Source organism: Trachypithecus francoisi, unplaced genomic scaffold (assembly GCF_009764315.1).
Source record: "Trachypithecus francoisi isolate TF-2019V2 unplaced genomic scaffold, Tfra_2.0 Lachesis_group9, whole genome shotgun sequence".
Lineage (NCBI taxonomy): Eukaryota > Metazoa > Chordata > Mammalia > Primates > Cercopithecidae > Trachypithecus > Trachypithecus francoisi.
The window spans coordinates 50,946,227-50,968,580 of NW_022681474.1; the positions used below are offsets into that span (position 1 = coordinate 50,946,227).

General features: G+C 56.3%; 1 protein-coding gene across 2 annotated transcripts; it reads left to right on the plus strand.

The window, feature by feature from the left end:
- The first annotated feature begins 9,296 nt into the window (after window positions 1-9,296).
- OPN4 (opsin 4) lies at window positions 9,297-21,518 on the plus strand. Of its 2 annotated transcripts, XM_033209009.1 has the most exons (11): window positions 9,304-9,676; window positions 11,195-11,340; window positions 12,229-12,261; window positions 13,066-13,199; window positions 13,507-13,710; window positions 14,319-14,490; window positions 14,922-15,086; window positions 16,317-16,424; window positions 17,285-17,465; window positions 18,701-18,844; window positions 20,756-21,518. In XM_033209009.1, the coding sequence occupies exons 1-11, from the start codon at window positions 9,533-9,535 to the stop codon at window positions 20,792-20,794; spliced, it is 1,470 nt and encodes a 489-aa protein (XP_033064900.1). In that variant the 5' UTR covers window positions 9,304-9,532; the 3' UTR covers window positions 20,795-21,518. The 2 variants fall into 2 exon arrangements, with proteins under 2 accessions (XP_033064901.1, XP_033064900.1); XM_033209010.1 differs by lacking the exon at window positions 12,229-12,261 and having other exon boundaries at window positions 9,297-9,676; window positions 20,756-21,517.
- The last annotated feature ends 836 nt before the right edge of the window (window positions 21,519-22,354 follow it).

The following is a 22,354-nucleotide window of genomic DNA, read 5'->3' on the forward strand; positions in this document are numbered from 1 at the left end:
GCAAACAACCAGGCCTGCAGGGGGCCAGGGACTTGGTGGAGGGCAAAGCCTAGGAAGGAACAGCTCATAAGACCCCCAGGCAGTTCTTGGGGAGACCCAGAGAACTCCATCCCTCCCCGTCGCTGCCCTAATCATAGCTCTGAACACCCCTCATCTTCTTCACTGCTCTTAACTTTTTCTGTGCCAGGAACCCCTTTAGAGTCCTGTGTAGCCTATGGAGTCCTTTTCAGAGGTGCTCTTATTTTATTGTATTTTAACACCTTTTTGTTGAGACAAGGTCTTGCTCCATCACCCAGGCTGGGTACAGTGGCATGATCATAATTCACTGCAGCCTCAACCTCTCGGGCTTGAGTGATCCTCCCACCTTAGCCTCCCAAGTAGCTGGGACCACAGGCATGCGCTGCTACACCCAGATAATTTTCTGTAGAGATGGGGTCTCACTATGTTGCCGAGGTTGGTCTCGAACTCCTGGCCTCAAGTGATCTTCTCACCTCAGCCCCTGAAAGTGCTGGAATTGCAGGCGTGAGCCACTGTACCCAACCCCAGGAGTGATTTTTTTTTTTTTTTTTTTAACTAGAGTCTTGCTCTGTTGCCCAGGCTGGGGTACAATGGCACAATCTCGGCTCACTGCAACCTCTGCCTTCCAGGTTCCAGCGATTCTCCTGCCTTAGCCTCCCTGGTAGCTGGGATTATAGGCATGTGCTACCATGCCTGGCTAATTTTTGTATTTTTAGTAGAGACAGGGTTTCGCCATGTTGGCTAGGCTGGTTTTGAACTCCTGACCTTAGGTGATCTGCCCACCTTGGCCTCCCAAGTTGCTGGGATTACAAGACTGAGCCACTGCGCTGGGCCTAGGAGTGCTTTTAATGCGTAAGACAAAATACATAGGATTGCAGAGTAAGCCAGTGACATTAAACTGTTGTTACCAAAATATTAAACAATAAACTTGTAATCAGGTAAACTATGTGCTTCTTCATTTAATGAACCAACCACAGAATCTGGTGGCAGGTCTACGCAGGACTGTGATTTTGAGGTAGTGATGAACAAAACCAATATGGCAAGTTATCTGCAACAACTCTGCTGTCATATAGAAGAAGTGATGATTCCCATTGGTCACAAAGTCCCAGGAAGACTACTGCAGAGGTTTTGCCCTTGTTCATAATGGAGGGAGAACCTACATTTCAGCTAGAGGTTACTGCCCTGAATTCTACCCACAGACACCAGGCCTCCTGGCCCCTCCTACCTCATAGCTTCAGCTCCTGTGCCTGTCTGCCCTGGGCACTAGGTGCCTGGATCCTTCATCACCACTGCTTCCCCACACTCTTCAGAGGCTTAGGTCCTGGCAGAGGCCTGAATCCAGCTTGGGCCCCCAGGCTGTAGGTCATAGAAGAGGGGAGAGTTTGCTCCCTGGCCCAGCCAGAAAATAACAGCAACCTCCAGAGGTTGGAGCTGGGAGCCAGGGGAGCTGGAGCAAATGAGGAAGGGGAGTGGGAAACATGTTAGATCCATGTAGGTATGTGGCTGAAGGCTGGCTGTGACTTTGTGTTACACAGCATTTTAAAAAATCCCAGTGTTTAGGCTACACCCCAGGCCAACTAAATCGGAGTCTCTGGGGGTAGGCTATCATTAATAATCCAGGTGGCATAACTTTTTAAATTCCCGGGTAATCATCTTGGGGATGTGCTGTACAAACACGGAAGCCCCACGGGCACCAAGATGTTGCCTCTCCTGCTTCAGCAGCCCCTGTAAGATTGGAGCCTGGATTCTGGGTGAGGCATAAGCTGAGTACTCTCCATGCCTTCTTATGAGGCCACTCGGAAGCCCTGAGAGGCAGGTGTTAGTATCTCCATTCTATGGGTTAGGAAACGGAATCTCAGAGCTGTGTGGTTCCTTGTCACTTCCCAGTTCCCTGTAGCAAATATTGGCAAGGCTGGGATGCCCACCAAGGTTGACCTGATCGTGTTGGGCCTGATGGGAGATGGAATTTACCCTGTTTTTACAGCTTGGGGAGTTTGCCTGCAATGCTGACATGTCTAGTCACAAATTTGAATGCAGAGTGTTCTTTCTTTTCTTTCTTTCTTTCCTTCCTTCCTTCCTTCCTTCCTTCCTTCCTTCCTTCCTTCTTTCTTTCTTTCTTTCTTTCTTTCTTTCTTTCTTTTTTTCTCACTCTGTCACCCAGGCTGGAGTGCAGTGACTTGATCTTGGCTCACTGCAACCTCTGCCCAAGTTCAAGTAATTCTCCGGCCTCAGCCTCCCAAGTAGCTGGGACTAGAGGTGCCCACCACCACACCCGGCTAATTTTTGTATTTTTAGTAGAGACAGGATTTTGCCATGTTGGTCAGGCTGGTCTCGAATTCCTGACCTCAGGCAATCCACTCGCCTCAGCCTCCCAAAGTGCTGGGATTACAGGTGTGAACCACTGCATCTGGCCCGAATGCAGGGTTTTGATTCAGATTCTTGCAGTGCCACTCATGCACTGCTGAAATCAGCGAGGGGTTGCGGGGCAGTCACAGAACAGACCCAGAGACACATCTCTATGCCAGAATGGGTCTTCACTAAGAATATCTCTGATGTTTCCTGTAGATTTCCATCCTGCTTCATTTGTCTTTTACACCTCTCCTCTCTGCAAGGTCAGAAACTGCCCTGGGCTGTCATAAATCAAAGTGGGTGACTCTCTCCCTGAGACAAATGCCCCACTTTGTAGGGAATGACTCAGACACTTGATTGTGATCAGCTATAATATTTTGAGGAAGAAAAGTGCTGTTCCAACAAGTTACCAAAAGGACAGGAAAGTATATAATCCATAGGTCTCTGTTCCTCTCTCTGTGTACCCCAATTAGAGTGCTCCGTGTGCAAACAAGGAAATGTCAAAGGTGCTAAGGAAAGAATTTCTTTTTAAAAATCCTATAGCAAGCTCTTGATTTCTGCTGCGTGTGCCCAAAGCATGTGAAATACAGGACCACCCACTGGCTGGGGTTTTTTACATCCACATGACTCTCTCGGGAGTAGTAAATTTTCACATAAAAGTTTGTTCTTTTAGCTTTCCTCATGTTTTCCTCAGCCATTCTGTTTCCTAATTCCTCTCTCTCACCTGATCCTCTCAAAAGAAGCCTCCAGCAAAGGGAAGAACAGGCCACTCTGGGGCATGGCTGTGTCACCATTCTATACAGCCATGCCCCATGGTAGAATGATGTCCATTCTACATCAGGCTTGCCTGAGGTGGCCATGGTGTCTTAGGCAAACCGGAGTGTGGCTCTGTGCTGTAGGAGTTTAATGACTGCATGGCACTCAGATGGGTATGACGTTGGAGGCCCAGACTCACTGAGATGATACACGCAAACTTGGCAGGCTGGGCACTGGGGACAGCCCTGAGCATCCAGGGTCAGCACCCCATGCCAGGAGATGTGGGTGCCATCAGCAAAAAATCAGGTGGTACCACAGGTGCTCTAGTCAGGACAGGAAATGGCCTAACCATGCTCTGCAGACTCTGTCCATCATCAGCCCTCCTTGGAGCCGCGGCTCTGTCCTTGTCGGCTTCCTTTGGCCAGGATAGGCTGCACAGGGGGGAATGCAGTGGGAGCACTCCTGCGTGGGAGTGAGGGGAGGGAGGAGCCATGGAGAGCAGGGTGGGCCACGGGGACTGACAAGACCTCGGAACGTTATCGGGGCCACCAAGTCATTTGGCTGGCTCCCAGCGGGCAGGCCCACACTTAGGCAGCGGGGGTGATGTCCCCAGGCCAGGGGCAGGTAAAAGGGCAGAGCTGCACCTGGGGTTCTATGGTTTAAGGTGGCAGAAAACTGAGTTTCTGCGTTTTTTTTTTTTTTTTTTTGAGACAGAGTCTCGCTCTGTCGTCCAGGCTGGAGTGCCATGGTGCGATCTTGGCTCACTGCAAGCTCCGCCTCCCAGGTTCATGCCATTCTCCTGCCTCAGCCTCCCGAGTAGCTGGGACTACAGGTGCCCACCACCACACCCGGCTAATTTTTTGTATTTTTAGTAGAGACGGGGTTTCACCGTGTTAGCCAGGATGGTCTTGATCTCCTGATCTCGTGATCTGCCCACCTCGGCCTCCCAAAGTGCTGGGATTACAGGCATGAGCCACCACGACCGGCCGAGTTTCTGTGTTTCTAACTCCTCCCCTCAAGCCATAGGGAAGAAGGTCCCATCCTGAAAGGGTTTGCCAGCTTCCAGAGGAGGGAGGGAGGCCCCAGGTGAGCTGCTGGCCAGATGCCTACAAGACTGTGCTTGCTAAGACATTTAACATTCCCCTGGCAACAGCTCCTGGGTGTTTCCTAGTAGTCTCTGAATAACCAGATAGCCTCTTCCAGTCCCGGGATAAGGAAACCGATCCCCAGAAGTGGACAGGATGGGCATGGCATGGGAGGGGCATAGCAGTATTGCTTGCTGGGCTGGGCTGGGCTGGATGGCAGGGAGCCCCGTCTCCTCCGTGGACAGTCGGTACTGTGGCCAGAAATACAGAAACACAGGGGCCAGGAGCCTCCAGGGCTCCTAGCTTTTCTTTCAGCTCTTCTTGCAAGGGCTTTCAGAAAATATATACAGGGGACAGGAATAATGGGGCCCATAGGCCCATAAGCAAAGTCAGCATCCGTCGGGGGTTGCAGGCAGTGGCCAGGACGGCTGGTTGATTCCAGTCCCCCAGAGCGCGGTTATGCGTCTGCCGAGGGCCCGCTGCTGAGTCGTTTCTAAATAGCACACTTCCTGTTCCTGCTGCCCCGGCCTGGCCCTCGACCCTCTGTGCAGCCCCAGGGCAGCTCTCGGGCCTCCTGCCCTTGTGGCCCTGCTACTCCCCTGAGGATGAGGGGCTAGAAAGCTTTTCCCACCTCCAACCATGCCAGCGAGGTGCGAAGAGCAGGCAGCAGTCAGTGCGGAGCTGTGGGCCAGGGCTACATGTACTACTGCGCATACTCAGCCCTCTGCGTCTCCCTGGAGCAATGAGGACCAGAGCAGAGGTGATGGGCCATAGACTCCTAGGCCAGGCTGAGCAGAAGGTGGCTTAGGCTGATCCAGAGGCTGACCAGGCAGCGAGCCGCCAAATGCTGCCCACCCAAGAGCCCCTGTGGGTTACATGGGAGGGCTAACCTGCAGGCCATGGGTTGGGGACACACCATCTACTGGCTATGGCAGCGGGTGGGGGTGGGTGGAAGGAAGGACATCACGTCTGTAGTGACAGATGTTGTGTGTTCCATCACCCTTGCCCTGCTCTGCTCTTTGTTGCAGGAACCACATCTCCCCAGTTTCCTTCCCAGGTTTGTGGGTAGGCCTGACCATGGCGGGGCTCCTGTGGAAATGGTAGGCCAGAGTTGGCAGTGAGGGCCCCACGCCCCTGCTCTGCTCACCACGCACCTCTCCAGCAGCCAGCCGTGCCTCCTTGTGAGTGCCCTGCCTTGGTGGCACCCAGCTGGAGAGCCCCAGCCCCTGGAATCACAGCAGCCCCTTCCTTCTGTGGTCCAGCCTCGGCCATGGCAGTGCGCTCCATTGGTGCTAATCTCTGGGGTGCCTCAGTGTTCCCTCAGATCGGCTCTTCCACCACCTGCTACCAACCCCTGAAGTCCTCCCAAGCATCTATACCAGCACCTCTCCCATTTAATGTGAGGCCATCCTTGTGCATCCACACCTGATCACAGGTCTGGGAAGTCTGCACTTCTAACAAGCTGCACGAGGGGTGCACATCAGCAGCCAGTCCTCCAGCCACACTTTGAGAAGCAAGGACCAGGGAGATTTTGGGTTTCCTGATACTATGTGTCAGGTGCTCTGCTAGGCAGTGGGTCTCAAAGATGAACAAAACCAACCTGTTTGCATTCCAAGGAGGGAGACAGACACGATCAGACAACAATCACTGCAAATGCCACTATCACCATCCGTGGATGCTCTGAGGGATGGACAGGAGGAGGTGAACAGCTGGGCCCTTGGCAGTCTCGGGGAGGTGGTATTTGAGCTGAGACCCAGAGTAGGGGACAGGGGAAGGTTTCAGGAGCAGTGTGTGAGCAGAGGCTGGGTGACCAAAGGAGCTGTGTGCCTTCAGTGATCTGAGAGGAGGCCAACATGGTCTCCAGGCATGGAGCTAGGCAGGTTCAGTGGCTCCTCCTCTCTCAGCAAGAGAAGACTCACCTGAACTCAGCTCCCCAAGGGATCAGGCCTCCTCCTCCCGCAAGGCCTAATCCAGCTTTCAGCAAGGTCTCCAGGTGCTGGCAGTTGGAGCTCTCAGACACCTCCCCAATCAGCTGGCAGTCACACCCAGACTGCCTGGCGCCTGAGCTCGGCTGCTCGTCCTGCAAACAAGGCTACTCTGGAGCATGCATGGAAAAGGGGCAAGAGCAAGGGCAGGTCCCTGGGGACACTGAGCCCCATGCAGTGACAGCAGCCTGGCCCATGCACGCACAGAGGAAATGGCGTGCCTCTTGTTGCTGAGCCTCAGTGTTATGCACTTCCCCCTAAAGCCCACTTCTTATCCCCACATACCAGGTGATGTAGTACCTCCCTCCACCTGCCTTGCCACGTTTGGGCTCCGTCTCTGTCTTAAGAGCTATGGAAGCCACCAAAGGGTTAAGTGTGGGATTATCTGGAATATGTGTTTCCACCTGCCTTTAGGGCTGCAGCAGGAAGCAAGGGCTGGAAGGGAGGAACCAGAACAAAGGGGGCCACAGGAGGGGAAATGTCACTATCAGTGCACTGGGACCATCGGCAACCCTGGCACCAAGCACTGAGGTCAGCCTGCCCCTGGGAATGGCACCAGGGGAGGAGGAGATGCCCAGGATGGTCTCCAAGGGAGTGGGAGACCAGCCAGAGTGGGGACTGGGAAGAGTCTGAGGACCCCTTCTACACTTGTTCCTGCGTTGAGATTCTTGGATGGCACAGGCCCATGAGACCATCAATGATCCCAGGTCTCAAGAGGCTGGGCCCCACCCTGAGCCAAGCTTGCAAAGGAGGAGAAGTGCTGAGGGAAGGTGAGCACAGCCAGGCACCCAGGAAGACAGGAGGCACCTGGTCGGAGGGGAGTGATGGAAGGCCAGGGTTTCCACAGGTCAGACCATAGCTTCCAGCCAGGACAGCTTGGGCAGCAGTAGTCGTAGGAGACACCTGGAGGCTGAGGCTGCCCACATGGCCCTCCTGGCTCCATTGGATGGCAGGCTCCAGGCCGACGAGCTGCCAGGTTGGTGTGGGGTGCAAAGGTTGGGAGCATGAGGGCCATGGGGGGCCTCCCCAGTGGGACAGAAGCACAGGAGTGAGGGGATTGGGCCCTGAGGAGATCTCAGTGTCACCCGCAAGGGCTGCAGTGTGCAGGCCATGGAGAAAGGACATTGTCAGGTGAGACGTTGGCTTCCAAAGGCCCCAGGCAGGGGGCTCCGATTCCTCCGACCTTTCCCTGAGGTGTTCCTTTGAGGTCTGTGGCACCCTGGGTATGGCATGTGGATTCCCGCCTCCTGTGTCCACCTGACAAGCACGTCTCCCCTGGACTCCCATGCCTGCTCCATCACTTGCACCCTGTCTTAATTAGCAGGTTAGAGAGTGGGGTCCACATTGAATGGGACATTGTGTTGACTCAGAATTGCTCCCAGCTGCGAGGAATTGTTAAACCCTTACATTAAAAGGCAAACAGCTGGCATTGAGCCTAGGGCCAGAAAGCAAAGCCAGCCCTTCAGCCTCACAGGGTGGCCTCTGTGAGCCAAAGCCCTGAAGTGAAAGAGCCTCAGGAGGAGGGCAGTGTGAGCCATGGGCTGGCAGCTGCAGGAAGTGCAGCTCCCGCTCCCAGTGAGGCTGCTCCCACTTCTGCTTAAACCTGGGGCTCTGGGAGAACTGTAAAGACTGGGGGAGCTTTTGGAAGAGGAGTGATATCTCTGTCCACTCCAGGGCTCTGCCACTCCCAGCACTGTGCCAGGACATGGCACCCACATAGGATGACCGCTGCCCGGTCGGGCTCCCCTAAATGCAGCCTCTGTGGCAGGCCTAGCCTGAGCGGCCCTCCCTGGCAGCTGTGTATTCAGCTTCCCTTTTCTCCAGCTTCTGCTGCCTCCTCTAAGACAGGGCAAGGGGCAGGCCTGGGGTCCCCTCCACTTCTGACATCCAGTCAACTTGGATCAGGCCTGCAGGCCTGGGTGAGTTCCCGGGACTCTTCCAAAAATTAAAAAATCTTTATACTTTAAAAATTTCTGCCGGGCCCAGTGGCTCACGCCTGTAATTCCAGCACTTTGGGAAGCCGAGGTGGGCGGATCACCTGAGGTCAGGAATTCGACCTGACCAACATGGTGAAACCCTGTCTCTACTAAAAATACAAAAATTAGCTGGGTGTGGTGGCAGGTGCCTGTAATCCTAGTTACTCGGGAAGCTGAAGCAGGATAATCGCTTGAACCTGGGAGGCGGAGGTTGCAGTGAGCCGAGATGGCACCATTGCACTCCAGGCTGGGCGAGAGAGCAAGACTCTGTCTCAATCAATCAATCAATCAATCAATAAAACTTTCTTATCAAAAAACAATCAAAAGCCACCTCATGATCTGATCTCACCCTAATGCTACATCCTCTTACTGTCTCCATCTGTGAAGGGGTGACCAACCTTGGCTCTCTGCAGGGTGGCTGTGAAAACGCCATGGCTCATGGGAGCCACACATAGCGGTAGGGCCCACTGTGGAAAGGGTGAGGCTGAGCTGCACAGCCTCAGCTGCCCACAAACAGCTCTGGGGGCTCTTGGGGTAGCTGAGGCTGTTCTTGATGAGCTCAGGGAAGAAACACAACAGAGACTGGTGAAAGGAGAAGACAGAGCCTTCTGCCCAATGTCCAGGAGCCCGAGCCCAGGAATCTCCCTTGAAACACACACTGTCACACACAGTCACACACCCTCACACATACACACATTCACGACACCATCCCAGAAATCTCCCTTGAAAAACACACACACACTCACACATTCACGACATCATCCCAGAAGTCTCCTTTGAAACACACATTGTCACACACTCATACACACACTCACTCACATTCACGCCACCATCATCCAGAAGTCTCCCTTGAAACACACGCACACACACTCACACACACACATTCACGCCACCATCATCCAGAAATCTCCCTTGAAACACACGCACTCACACTCACATTCACGCCACCATCATCCAGAAGTCTCCCTTGAAACACATGCACTCACACTCACATTCACGCCACCATCATCAGACCTTCGTAGATAGACACCCAGGGACCTTGGTCGGAGTGAGCTGGAGGCATGGAGTGATTGAGCATGTGCAGCTCCCGCACCACTGTATAAAGATGGGGATGAACTCTGTGGCTTTGAGTCACCATAACTGCGACACTCACTCCTTTGCGCTTCACCAGACACAGAGCGACCGCCAGCCCCAAGAGCAGCTCCAGGCTGGATCTGCGCCAGACACAGGAGAAAGCAGCGGGCAGGCTGAGCAGGGGTGCTGAGGATGGAGGAAAGCTGGGAGGCTGAGCACAGCTGAAGTCCTGAGCTCCCTGTGCCGTTGACTTCTCTGTGGGCTCGAGCAAGGATCATCCCAACTCGGGATGAACCCTCCTTCGGGTCCAAGAGTCCCGCCGAGCCCAACCCAGGAGCCCAGCTGCATGGCCACCCCAGCCCCACCCAGCAAGTGGGACAGCTCCCAGAGCAGCATCTCCAGCCTGGGCCAGCTTCCGTCCATCAGTCCCACGGTAAGCCTGGGCGAGCATGTGCATGCACAGAGACTTCCCTATCCCCTTCCTGGTCCCCTCCTGGCTACACGCAGGGGCTTTGAGAGGGAGATAGAAAAGGTCTGAACTCTGCTGAGCCATTACTGGACCTCCCTGAGCCTGCCCCCGATAAACAGGCTGATAGAGGAGGGTGCAGGCAATGTCCTTCCTAATGGAGAGCATTCCAGGAATAGAAAGGCCAGCCCTGAGGACAAGGGGCTGGAATGGCCAGACCTGTCCTTGGCTGCACTCATTCCTTTTAGAGGTTGCTTGGATGTCCCATGGAGCCCTTCAGAGAGGAGGGCACACCCTGGGTCTCTGGATCTGCCCAGCCCACAGTGAGGCCTTGGGTGCCTTCTGCCACCTCCATCATCCTAGCCCAGGCCCAGGGCCATATTCCATCAACACCACTGCTAGCTGGGGAGGGCTGAGGGCACCCTCAGGACCTGGGGATGCTGGTCCAGGTGCTGGACAGGATGGGAAGGTTCCGGTAGCGATAGGGGCCACTGGGGTAGGACAGAGACCAAGCCACCCTCTCTTCTCCAGAAAGGGGTTAGGGTGGGAGGAGTCTTTAAATCCATTTGTCCTGACCTGATATGGTCATGATCTCCCTTCAGTGACCCTGGAGGCCTAAGCTTTCTTTCTTTTTTTTTTTTTTTGAGATGGAGTCTCGCTCTGCCGCCCAGGCTGGAGTGCAGTGGCCGGATCTCAGCTCACTGCAAGCTCTGCCTCCTGGGTTTAGGCCATTCTCCTGCCTCAGCCTCCTGAGTAGCTGGGACTACAGGTGCCCGCCACGTCGCCCAGCTAGTTTTTTGTATTTTTTAGTAGAGACGGGGTTTCACCGTGTTAGCCAGGATGGTCTCGATCTCCTGACCTCGTGATCCGCCCGTCTCAGCCTCCCAAAGTGCTGGGATTACAGGCTTGAGCCATCGCGCCCGGCCTAAGCTTTCTTTCTAAAGGGAATTCCCTTCATTCTCATGCCAGGCATCAAGGTCAGCTATACCCAGTTACGCTATGGGGCAATGCAACTTCTCCTCTAAGGCTCAGTAGGGGACAGGACTCCTGAGAGGGGCTCCACCCAACTCACAACCCCAGCATCTAGAGGCATCAAACACTGTCTTGGGCCCTTGGGCTGGAGTCCATACTGCAGGCAGGGATGCACCCAGGAGTTGGCTCTGCCTTCTCCCTAAGGAAAGATAGGGTGACCTGGGCCATGTCCCTGCTTGCCAGGTACATATCTGTCTGTCCTACCAGCCTCCAGCAGGTGATCTGAGCCTACTCCTAGAAGGCCCCTGTGCCATGGTCTAGGAGCTTGGGCTCGACTCTGGAAAGGACCTGCACTTCCATTCTTCTTGGCCACTTGCAAGCTGTGTGTGCAAGTGGCTTTGCCACTCTGAGCCTGTTTTCCTGCCCTGTTGAGAATCCTAACTCTTCCTTCTCAGGATTATTTGAAGGTGACAAGGGATAATGTGATTCCCTCGTTTCTCTGTCTCTTCGCAGGCAGCTGGGACTTGGGCTGCTGCCTGGGTCCCCTTCCCTACGGTTGATGTTCCAGACCATGCCCACTATACTCTGGGCACAGTGATCTTGCTGGTGGGACTCACGGGGATGCTGGGCAACCTGACAGTCATCTATACCTTCTGCAGGTGCCTGGTTGGTGGTGCTGGGCCCAGGGCACTGAGGGTGGCAGCCATGCAGACAGGAAGAACATGCGGGCAGGAATGTTGGCTGTAACTCTGGCCAGGGCAGTGTTGAGGCTAGGCAGGGAGGGCAGGGCCATGCCTTCGATGATCTCAGGCCCAGACCTTCCTCAAGGTCACCGAAAGAGCCAAAAATGGTCCAGGGAGGCCTGACTGACTGGCACTAATTGAGACCCAGGTGCATCCTCTGTGGAGGGTGTGTGTGCCCAGAATATGTGGGTCTCTGACCATTCTGCCCTGCTCTCAGTGCACCTCTGCCATCACCTGCCCCAGAGAGCATCCTCCCCCTGCCTTGAAGAGCCACTCTAGGCCGGGTGTGGTGGCTCCCACCTGTAATCCCAGCACTTTGGGAGGCCAAGGTGAGCAGATCACCTGAGGTCAGGAGTTAAGAGACCAGCCTGGCCAAAGTGGTGAAACCCTATCTCTACTAAAAATACAAAAATTAGCCAGGCGTGGTGGTGTGGGCCTGTAATCCCAGCTGCTCAGCAGGCTGAGGCAGGAGAATCACCTAAACCCAGAAGGCAGAGGTTGCAGCGAACCGAGATCATGCCACTGCACTCCAACCTGGGCAACGGAACAAGACTCCACCCCCAACCCCCAAAAAAGAGCATTCCTGGGGACCAGGATCCTCAAGTCCCTCAAACACCCCTGACACCCACCCCCAGTGTCCCTCTCCATCTGCCCCCTTGCCTGGCTCAGTGACTGAGACAGGCAAATGGAGAAGGAGACCCAGGCTCCAGGGCCACACAGCCCTCTGGCTCTCCCACCTACTAGCTAAAGGACTGGGCACCTAATTTCTCCTCCTTGAGCCCACTTTTCTTACCTGCGAAACAGAGCTGTGCTTCATGGAGTCACTGTGATGATGCAGTAAGTTCCTGGATGTGCATTGCCCCACAAATGAGCCACTTACTGAGTGCTATGCACCAGAGCAAGTCACTTCATGAGTGGGGGCATCTTGTCTGGAAAATGGGGACAATGACGCCTCCCTCAGGGTGGATGCAAAGATGGAAGATGACAGGAGCTGAGGCTGGTGAAAGTGCCTGGCCCGGTCGTGGTGCACAGCCATCAGCTCCTCTGCCCTTTGCCATCCCCAAGGGTGAGGACTACAGAGACAGTGTGTAGGGCAGGGCCTAGGCAGGATGTGACACTGGAGGGAGGGTGGAAGGGGGACCCGAGGACGAGGGAGGCATGAGAAGCCATGGGAAAGCACAGTCAGGGTACGCAGGAGGAGGAGCCTGGGGAGAAACCTCTAGGGAGATCTTGGCCTGGAGGGACTCAAGGAAACCAGTGAATTGGCCAAGGAGATGGTGTGAGTCGTGCAGAGGAATTTAGAGGGCGAGAAGAGGAAAGGGACATGACCCAAGAACCGGCCTGCGCTGGGCCACGCCTCAGATTTTGGAGAGAAACTGCCCCCTGCTTCACTCTGAGGGAGCTGTCTTGGGGTCCTCACTCAGCCCACACTGCTGGGTTCAACAGCTGCTCAGCTGGTCCCTGCTGGACAGTGGGATAGCTCTGTGGCCCGGCAGCTCATGCCTGTCTGCATGCCCGTGTGTGTGTGCATGTGTGAGTGTGTGGCACATGTGTGCACATGCGTACTTGAGGGGTGCGGGAAGCTCCCCATAGCTCTGGAGGCGTCAGGAAGTGCCTCCTAACAGCTTCTGATCCTTCCAGGAGCAGAGGCCTCCGGACACCTGCCAACATGTTCATTATCAACCTCGCAGTCAGCGACTTCCTCATGTCCTTCACCCAGGCCCCTGTCTTCTTCGCCAGCAGCCTCTATAAGCACTGGCTTTTTGGGGAGACAGGTAGATACTGGGGCTCCCTTTTGCTCGAGGGAGGAGGAGGGTTTTGACCTGGGGATGCCCACAATGGTGGGTGGCCTAAAGGAGGTGATTTGCTGCGCCTGGGCAGAGAGTGGGTAGCTGCCTGTGAGTAAGCAAGAACGGAAGCAGTGTTGGTCCTGAGGCCTCTGCCAGCCTTGGCCAGATGTGGCAGGTGGAGGGGGTGGAGTGTGCTCAGGCCTGCTCTTCCTGTGAGGCAAGGGCCAGAGCAGAGTCCACCCCATCCCCAGACCCTCCTCCCCAGGACTCAGAGCAGGGGCTGTGCCCACAGGCTGCGAGTTCTATGCCTTCTGTGGGGCTCTCTTTGGCATCTCCTCCATGATCACCCTGACGGCCATCGCCCTGGACCGCTACCTGGTAATCACACGCCCGCTGGCCACCATTGGTGTGGCGTCCAAGAGGCGCGCGGCATTTGTCCTGCTGGGCGTTTGGCTCTATGCCCTGGCCTGGAGTCTGCCACCCTTCTTTGGCTGGAGTAAGTGGGATGCTGGAACTGGAAGTGGGGCAGATGGGCTGGGAGGGGCACATTCAAGGGGAAGTAGGTGGACTTGGGTCAGCCAGCTGATGGGGGCAGGGGTGCCCAGGAGCTACCTGAGCCTCAGGTCAGATGGACATTCAGGGGGTGTGACCGGCAGCAAGGGAAACTGACACTGCCCCATCAGGGGCCAAAGGACCTCCTGGGCAGCTGATCCCAAAATACAGAGGCTTTCTGGGTGGGGCAAAGTGACAGGTACTTCTCATGCTGAGTCAGACTAGGCAGGGGGCTGGGGTGTGAGGCCTCTGCAGGTGGAAGGGTGGAGAGCAAGGTAGTAGCCCTCCTGGGGCAAGACTAGGCCTCTGGCTGAAGCCCTGGCAAGCACAATCTTGTAGTTATGGTAAGCTTTCTGCTCAAATCTAGCAGGAATGGGAGGCAGTGGGCTTTGCAGGCCATCCCAATTCCTTCCAGCTTCCTCACTGCACTAGACAGGGCCAGGTCAGGGGCCAGGGCTGTATGGGGACCCGAATGCCACTACAAAGCTCCTGCCAGATAAGGAGCCCTGGTCAGTGCCACCACAAAGCCTGAGCACCTGCCCTGGCTCCCAGGTGCCTACGTGCCCGAGGGGTTGCTGACATCCTGCTCCTGGGACTACATGAGCTTCACGCCGGCCGTGCGCGCCTACACCATGCTTCTCTGCTGCTTCGTGTTCTTCCTCCCTCTGCTTATCATCATCTACTGCTACATCTTCATCTTCAGGGCCATCCGAGAGACAGGACAGTAAGAGCCGAGCATGGAAGGGGGCTACAGGAGGGGGGCCGGCCCCTCTGCCAGGCGGCCCCTGCCCCACCACTCACACTTGCACCAGCCTACCAGAGCATGCCCAGTGGCTGAAGGCAGGCTGAGCATGTGCTTACGGGGCAGCGATGTCTAGGGTGAGCCTCAGGAGACATGGGCTTCTGGGGAGGGCTTTTAGGCATGGCCAAGGGAGCAGAGAAGGCACACCGAATCAAGGGGGAGTGGGGGGCAGCTAAGACCCTCATGTCACAGAAAACTTTCTGGAAGTCACGGCTGCCTGCACTGCTGGAAGGAATGACACTCTCCCAAGTGCCCCCCAAAGATAGTCCAGGGAGGCTCCCCGACAGCAGCCGTGACCCTGGTGCTCGCTGCCACCCGACTAGGGTCAGACCTGGACTATGCGTCCTTCCTAGGGCTCTCCAGACCTTCGGGGCCTGCAAGGGGAGTGGTGAGTCCCTGTGGCAGCGGCAGCGGCTGCAGAGCGAGTGCAAGATGGCCAAGATCATGCTGCTGGTCATCCTCCTCTTCGTGCTCTCCTGGGCTCCCTATTCTGCTGTGGCCCTGGTGGCCTTTGCTGGGTAAGCAGTGATAAAGAGTTGGGGAAGAAGCTGAAGGGGTGGGGGTTGGAGCAAGAAGCCTGGGCAGCTTCTTCCTCCCAGCCCAACCCCGGCCAGCCATCCTTGCCCCCTAAGACCAGCCTCACAGCTTATTCTCTCCCTGGGTGAGGTGCCCAGCCCCGGGGTGGGTGGGAGGCCACCTAGTTTCTGGAAGCACCAGGGCACATGCAGAGGAGCTCTGTGCCCCACAAAGCTTTGGGCGGCCGGCCTGCTAGCCCCCTTTGGAACACGCAGTTCCTCTTGAGGTCTCCTCTCTCTCTGCTTGGGCTGTGGTCACATGACCAGAGGTGCTGCCCATCTCCAGGAATGGGTCCCTGAGAGCTGCCCTTCTAGCCCTTTGTGGCTAGAGTCTGGGGATTGTGACATCTGCAGCGGCACGGATGCAGGCTCACCTTCAGAAGTGTTTTTGAGAAGTGAGGGCTATTTAACCTTGCAAGTGTTTAGATAGAAGACCTTCTTGTGGAGGAATGGCCTGGTCCCCCCAGGCCCCTACTGTGGGGTTTCTCTACAATAGCCAGGGCAAGAATGGGCATCACGGTTGGGGTGGGGTATGAGAAGAGCTAGGCAGAGGGTCCGAGGGCCAGAGTCAATGGGGGGAAGTGGGGTATCGCCAGCAGCACAGGCTCCAAGGGACAGTGGACCTGGGAACCTCCACCCCAAATTCGGCACATCTTCCTTCCAGAGCCACACACTCAACCACCCGCTGCTCCCTCCTTCTCACTCAGATCAGAATTCTTCTGGCATAGGCCTGGCATTGTGGCTCTCGCCTGTAATCCCAGCACTTTGGGATGCCAAGGCAAGGGATTACCTGAGGTCAGGAGTTCGAGATCAGCCTGGCCAACATGGTGAAACCCCATCTCTACTAAAAATACAAAAATTAGCCGGGTGTGGTGATGGGAGCCTGTAGTCCCAGCTACTCAGGAGGCTGAGGCAGAAGAATTGCTTGAACTCAGGAAGCAGAGGTTGCAGTGAGCTGAGATGACGCCGCTGCAACTCCAGCCTGGGTGATAGAGAAAAAAAAAAAAAAGAAAGAAAAAATTATCCTAGCACTGCCAATTCCTCCCTGTGGGGCTGACTTAGCGGTGCTGGTTTGGGCCGGATTAGGATTTGGGCTTTGGCAGGGCCTGGCCCAGAAGAGAAGGTGCGTCAGGAGGGCCAGCTAGCTTGGGGACCACACCTTCTCTGTCCTAGGTACGCACATGTCCTGACACCCTACATGAGCTCGGTGCCAGCCGTCATCGCCAAGGCCTCTGCAATCCACAACCCCATCATTTACGCCATCACCCACCCCAAGTACAGGTGTGGCTCTTTTCCAGAACCCCAACCTTGGCCTCCGAGGGCCTGGCCTGCAGATGGGGGCAGAGGCCACCACCTTTCCTGTCTCTTGTATGTGTGTTGGATGGGGGCCACCAGCAGCTGGGAGCGGCTAGTGACACTGAGTGGGATCTGGAGTTGGTGTGCCTCCCTCCCCCACCCCAGCTTCCCAGGGGGCACGATGTGCAGGGAAGTCAGGGCTCCCTGGGCAGTATCCAATCCTAACTATGGGACCTTTCAGACCTGGGGTGTAGGGCAGCCAGGACAGCCCTGTGAATTTAAGCCCTTCCCTCACCACCCTCCCTGATAGTGTCATCCTGAAGAGACCACAGCAGGGAGAGCTCAGCTCTGCTCCCAGGGCCTGGCAGGGGCCTGGAGTGGCTCTGGGCCAGTATGCGTGCTGATAGCAACCCGGCAAGGCTGCTTCTCCCTCAGTGCTTTTGCCTGGTGGTGTCAGTCACTCATCGCCTTCCCAAGGCCAGTGGCAGGCCTGAACCCATCCAGCACAGAGGCTGCTCAGGAGTGTCCCTGGTCTCCGTTACCAGAGATATGGCTTAAGCCAACCACTTGGGGGCTGGAACTGACATCCCCAGGCTCTCCCTGCATGCCTACCACCCAGAATCTCTCTGTTCCTCCCACCAGCCCTGTGAGCCTGTCAATCTCCCCACCCAGCGTCTGTCTTTCTGTCCTCATCACCAGCCATGGTTCCCAGGGTCTGAGCCTCCCCATTTCCCCAGAAGCTCTCGGTCACCACACATTAGGCCTGTACCACCCTGTGCATCCATCCCCTCCCCTGCATCTGTCTGCCCATCCCCTGGCCCTAATCAGATGGGTGGCCCCTGCAGGGTGGCTATTGCCCAGCACCTGCCCTGCCTGGGGGTGCTGCTGGGTGTATCACGCCGGCACAGTCACCCCTACCCCAGCTACCGCTCCACCCACCGCTCCACGCTGATCAGCCATACCTCCAACCTCAGCTGGATCTCTGGACGGAGGCGCCAGGAGTCCCTGGGCTCAGAGAGTGAGGTGGTAAGGACGCTGGGCCTTTGCCAGCTTGCACCTGGCCATCCCTTCCTCAGGCAGCCCTGGGGTTCTGGGGGAAACATGGGCCCTGGTGGGGCTACCTCTGAGACTCAGGGACCCTCAGGACACTGGCACCCTGACAGGAAGAGACCATCCCAACACCCCCATGGAGTTCATAATCCTCCCTGATAGGCAGGGGCACTAGGGCCAGAGAAGGGATGGTTTGGGGGTTCCCAAGAGCAGGGCCAGGATTAAACACAGGTCTTCCAACTCCAGGCCATCTCCTTTTCCACACTGACTCTCTCCCTAGAGCCACAGCCTGAAGAGATCAGCACATCTGGCCCTAGATAGGGCTCCGGAGAGTCAAGGCAGGAGTTAGCTTGGAGCTCCTTGCTCCTCCGCATTAAGCCCCCTCCTCCTGGGAGGCTTGAAGAGCTCACAGGATTGTCATGGGCCCTGGAGATAGGAGATGTGGCTTTGAGCCTCAGCTTACCACGTGCTCACTGTGGGAGCCTGGGCAGGTCACTTACCCTCTCTGAGGCTCCACATCCTCCTCTGAAAGGGAAAACAGGCATCTCACATCAGCGCTGGCAAGGTGTGCCCAGGGTGGGTGTCAGCCCTCCTTGGTGCCTGCAGTTCTGCTGCCCCTAGATGCCCCCAGGAAAGCTCCGTGCACCACCGGCTCCTATTCCCGCCACACTTGGGCTCTTCCTTAATTCTACCTACAGCGCCCTCTATGGGCCTCAACAAGAGCTGCCACCGACTGACCCCCCAGCGATCTCCTCCCACTGCCTGCATCCCCAGGGGTCTTGGTTGAGGGACTGAGAGAGGAGCTCTCAGGGGTCCCTCCTGTAAACCACTGTAGTGAACAACAAGGAGAAATCTAATCTGTTAATGGAGGCCTAGACCCTCGTGAAGACCACCCATCTATTCAAAAATATAAATAACCACTTGCTTAGGGAGGTCTGCAGGTGTGCAGATGGGGAGCAAACTTGCACATGCGCGCGCGCGCGCGCACACACACACACACACACACACACACACACACACACCCACACCCTAGCATAGGCATGCACAATTTACGGGGTTTATTTGGTGACCAGCAACCATGCAAATGGTGTCAGGGGCCTCCCACAATGAATACCTGTTGGGAGGATGGAGGAGGACCTGGTGGGGTAAGGGCCAGAGCAAAGCTACGGACTGTCCCTCTCACCTCACAGTCACTTTCTCACCTCCCCCAGGGCTGGACACACATGGAGGCAGCAGCTGTGTGGGGAGCCGCCCAGCAAGCGAATGGGCGGTCCCTCTACGGTCAGAGTCTGGAGGACTTGGAAGCCAAGGCGCCCCCCAGGCCCCAGGGACAGGAAGCAGAGACTCCAGGGAAGGTGACTGGGCCCGGTACCTGCCAATCCGTAAAGGGGCGGGGATTAGGGGCGAGTAGCCCAGGGAGAGGCCAGGAAAGGGAGACTTGTTCTTGTTCTTGTGGGCAGGGGCAATGCCCTCCAGGAATCACCTGTTCCCAGCACCTCTCAGCTTTTCCTTGTCTGCCTGGGGGTCTCTGTGACTCCGAGATGCTCTGAGCAAGGCCTGCATGTGGTTTGTGTGTGTGTGTGTGTGTGTGTGTGTGTGTGTGTGTGATCATGCAACTCTGACTCTGCACGGTGCTGTTGGCTGTGCTGTGCCATGATAAGTGCACGTGTGTGTTGATAAGAGTAGGAGGTCTACAGCCGGCAGAACATAGCTCGAGCATGTGTGTGGCCATGTGCCTGGCACATGCTCTGTCACTGTAACACCCATTGACACGTGACAGAGCATGCCCCAATGTGTCTGTTTCAAGCTGTGCATATGAGTGAGTGTGGGTGGTGTGTGCCTCTCTGTGTGACTGCAAGGTTGGACATACCTGGGGAGGAAGGGGCTGCAAGCTGTGGATGTGCTCACCATAAATGCCCTGAGATCAGGATGTCATCCAGAATACTTGTGGCTATTAAAAGAAGGCCAGCTGTCGGCCCAAGTGCCTATGGAACGGAATGTCGATGGCGATTAGAGAAGGCCATATTCTAGAATACTGGAAATGTCGTGTGCACAGGCTCCCAAGCAGCCCTTCGCCCCAGCTGACAGCTCCCCATCTGCCCCTCCTGTCATACCCACACAACACCCCCAGCTCAGCTCCTGGGCTCTCTCTGGCTTCCCTAGCTAGTCCAAGGCCAAAGGCACATTCCTGCCTGCCTTCCTTCCTGAGTGCTGTGTCCCTGTGCATCCAAGAACGAAAGTCCTGGGCTGTACCTGCAGTTGGGTAGCCTCAGCCTCTCTCAGCATTGCCCCTGGGGGCACCGCCCCCTGTCCTGGAGCCCAGGCACTGTGCATGCCATAAATGCCAGGACAAAGTCCTGGCAGTGACCCCCAGGCTGGCCAGGCACTGATGAAAGACACAGTGCCTGTCTTGGAGGGATAGGCTGGGTTGGGGTGCTGGGCAGCCATCAACAATCACCACACACATGTGATAAGCGCTGCCATCGAGGTGTGAGCACGCAGGGTACTGAAAGCAGAGGCAAGTCCCTGAGGCTCCCCAGGAAGGTAGAGGTGAAGCAGGGATCTGCAGGCAGCAGGGATGGGGAGTGGGGGGAGCACTGATCTGTCCAGGATGAGGATACAGCCTATGTGACTGTGCAAACACGGGGGCACGGGGGAGGGAGCTCAATATGTCCTGGAACAGGATGTCTCTCTGTGACCCTGAGAGCAGCCAGAGGGACCTTGGGGATTGGCAATGGGGGACATAGGAGAAGGGAAGACGGGCCGGAGGTGGTAGGAGCAGTGGGAAGGCAAGGCCCCATCAGGCACTGGCCTAGGTGTCTCTAGACCTGACCTAGGGACAGGAAGCCCTGGGAGGGGGTTGGTCAGCTTTGCAGGGTGAAGACTAGAGGAAGGAAGCACTGCAGGGCAGGCAAGGAGTGACCCATTTAAGGGCAGCAGGAGCCGGGGTGATGCCAGAGTCTCCACATGTGGAGGAGAGGAGAGGAGAGGATTAGATCGTGGGGGTGAGGATGAGTTCAGTTGTGACCCCGGGAGTCAAGAGCCCAGGGAGCATCCCAGGAGATGCTCTGCAGGCAGTGTTAGGCGTTACTGGCTCCTACTCTGGGCTGTGGACTCTGGGAAGACCCATCCCTGACCCAGCACACAACCTGGCCCTTCCTTGCAACCTCCCCACTGCTCGGTGACCCAGCGTGTGGCGGGTCATTGGGAGACTGCCCCCAGTGAACTGCTCCTTAGCTAAACAGATGTGTGCTGTTTGTTTGCAGACCAAGGGGCTGCTCCCCTGCAAGGATTCCAGGATGTAGGACACCCACTGGCTCTCCCTTTCTTCTGGGACACATCCAGCCCCCCCATGTCTCCCTCATGTACACAGACTCAGGATTATGCTGTGAGCCTGCAGGCTTTGGAAGTGGCCCTGTCACCCGTGCTGCACAGGATTCGCAGCCCTAGCCCCATGTTCCCTCTCCACACCTCAAAACTCCTGCCCCACAACATCCTCCACACCCACTTTCCAGCTCAGCAGCCGCATCCCAGGCTCAGCCTGAGGGGTGTGTGCCCAGGCTCTCCCGCTTCCCGAGTTGTCTGCCTCTCCTCAAATGCTGTGTGCTGCAATTGTCCAGGCGATGACAATGGTGATGGCTCCAGAGAACACACCAGCTATTTATGAGCCTCTGTCCCCAGGCTGGGCCTGTCACTGGCATAGGAAGGCCAGCTCCGCATCTCCCACTGCCAACAGCTGAAGCCGAGCACAGACCTCCCTTTGCACACTGGAACAGTTACTCACCTCTGGCTTCTTCCCCCAGCGCACCGTCCCACTGTGGCCTACATTCTTGTGCACACGGGCATTTGCAGGCACGCTCTCGCATAGTTACCTATTTGAATGCACACTAAGCACATGCGTGCACACTCTGCGTCTGTAATTCATTTCATGTAATGGAATGAATAATTTCATGTAAGCTCCTCCCAGGGCTGTGTGGATCTGACAGGGTATAGGAAAATAAAAGGTGGAGAAGGTGTCTTCAGACAAAATATGGCCTCTACCTGTTGGTGCTATTATGGGAGAGAACCAGGGCCTGGCTTGTGATGCCTCCAGCAACTTCACTTCCTCTCCTCCCTCTGTCCCCACTCTTGGGACTCTCACTCTGAGACCCACCTCAAACTGCAGGGAGCACAGCAGAGAAGGGACAAAGGCCAGGCTGGCCTCCGTCCCCACTCACTCCCCAGTGAGCCGTTGAACTCCGCCCAGCCCATGGGTACCAGCTGCTCTCTGACTGGCTTCACGTCTCCCGAGGGAGGCAGATGGAGGGAGGCCAGCCTTCGTCTTTAAGAGCGCTCTCCTGCCACCCCTGCCTTTCCCCAGAGGCGAGCTTCATCAGGCAGGAGCCAGAGGCCAGAGAAAGAGCGTGCAGCTCCAGGTACAGCCTCCCCCAGCTCCCTGGCCCTGGGGGTGGGCGCCTTCCTTCTCCCACACTGGTTATGCCCTGCTGCTGGGTTCTCTGCATCCTGGCAGGATGGACAGACACCCCTACGAAAGGGAATAAGGCTGGAGTTAGGGATGGATGACATGGGGCTTTGCAGAGAGGGACAGGGAATGGTACGGGGGAGGGACGCTGGCCATGGACTGCTGGCCTCCTGGGCTGGGCTGCGTGATATAGGATGAAGGAGGTGATTAAGCGGGGGAAAGGACAGTCTTCCTGGCTTCTTCCACTTGATAGTTTTGTGACTTTGGGCAAGTAACAAAACAACCCCGTAATATGGGTGATCCTACCTTACACCTTGCATGTGCCAGGCCCCAGGAGTGAGGCTGGAAGCTGAGAAATGACTCATACCTAGGCCTCTACTGACTCCTCAGGGTCCAAGCCAGA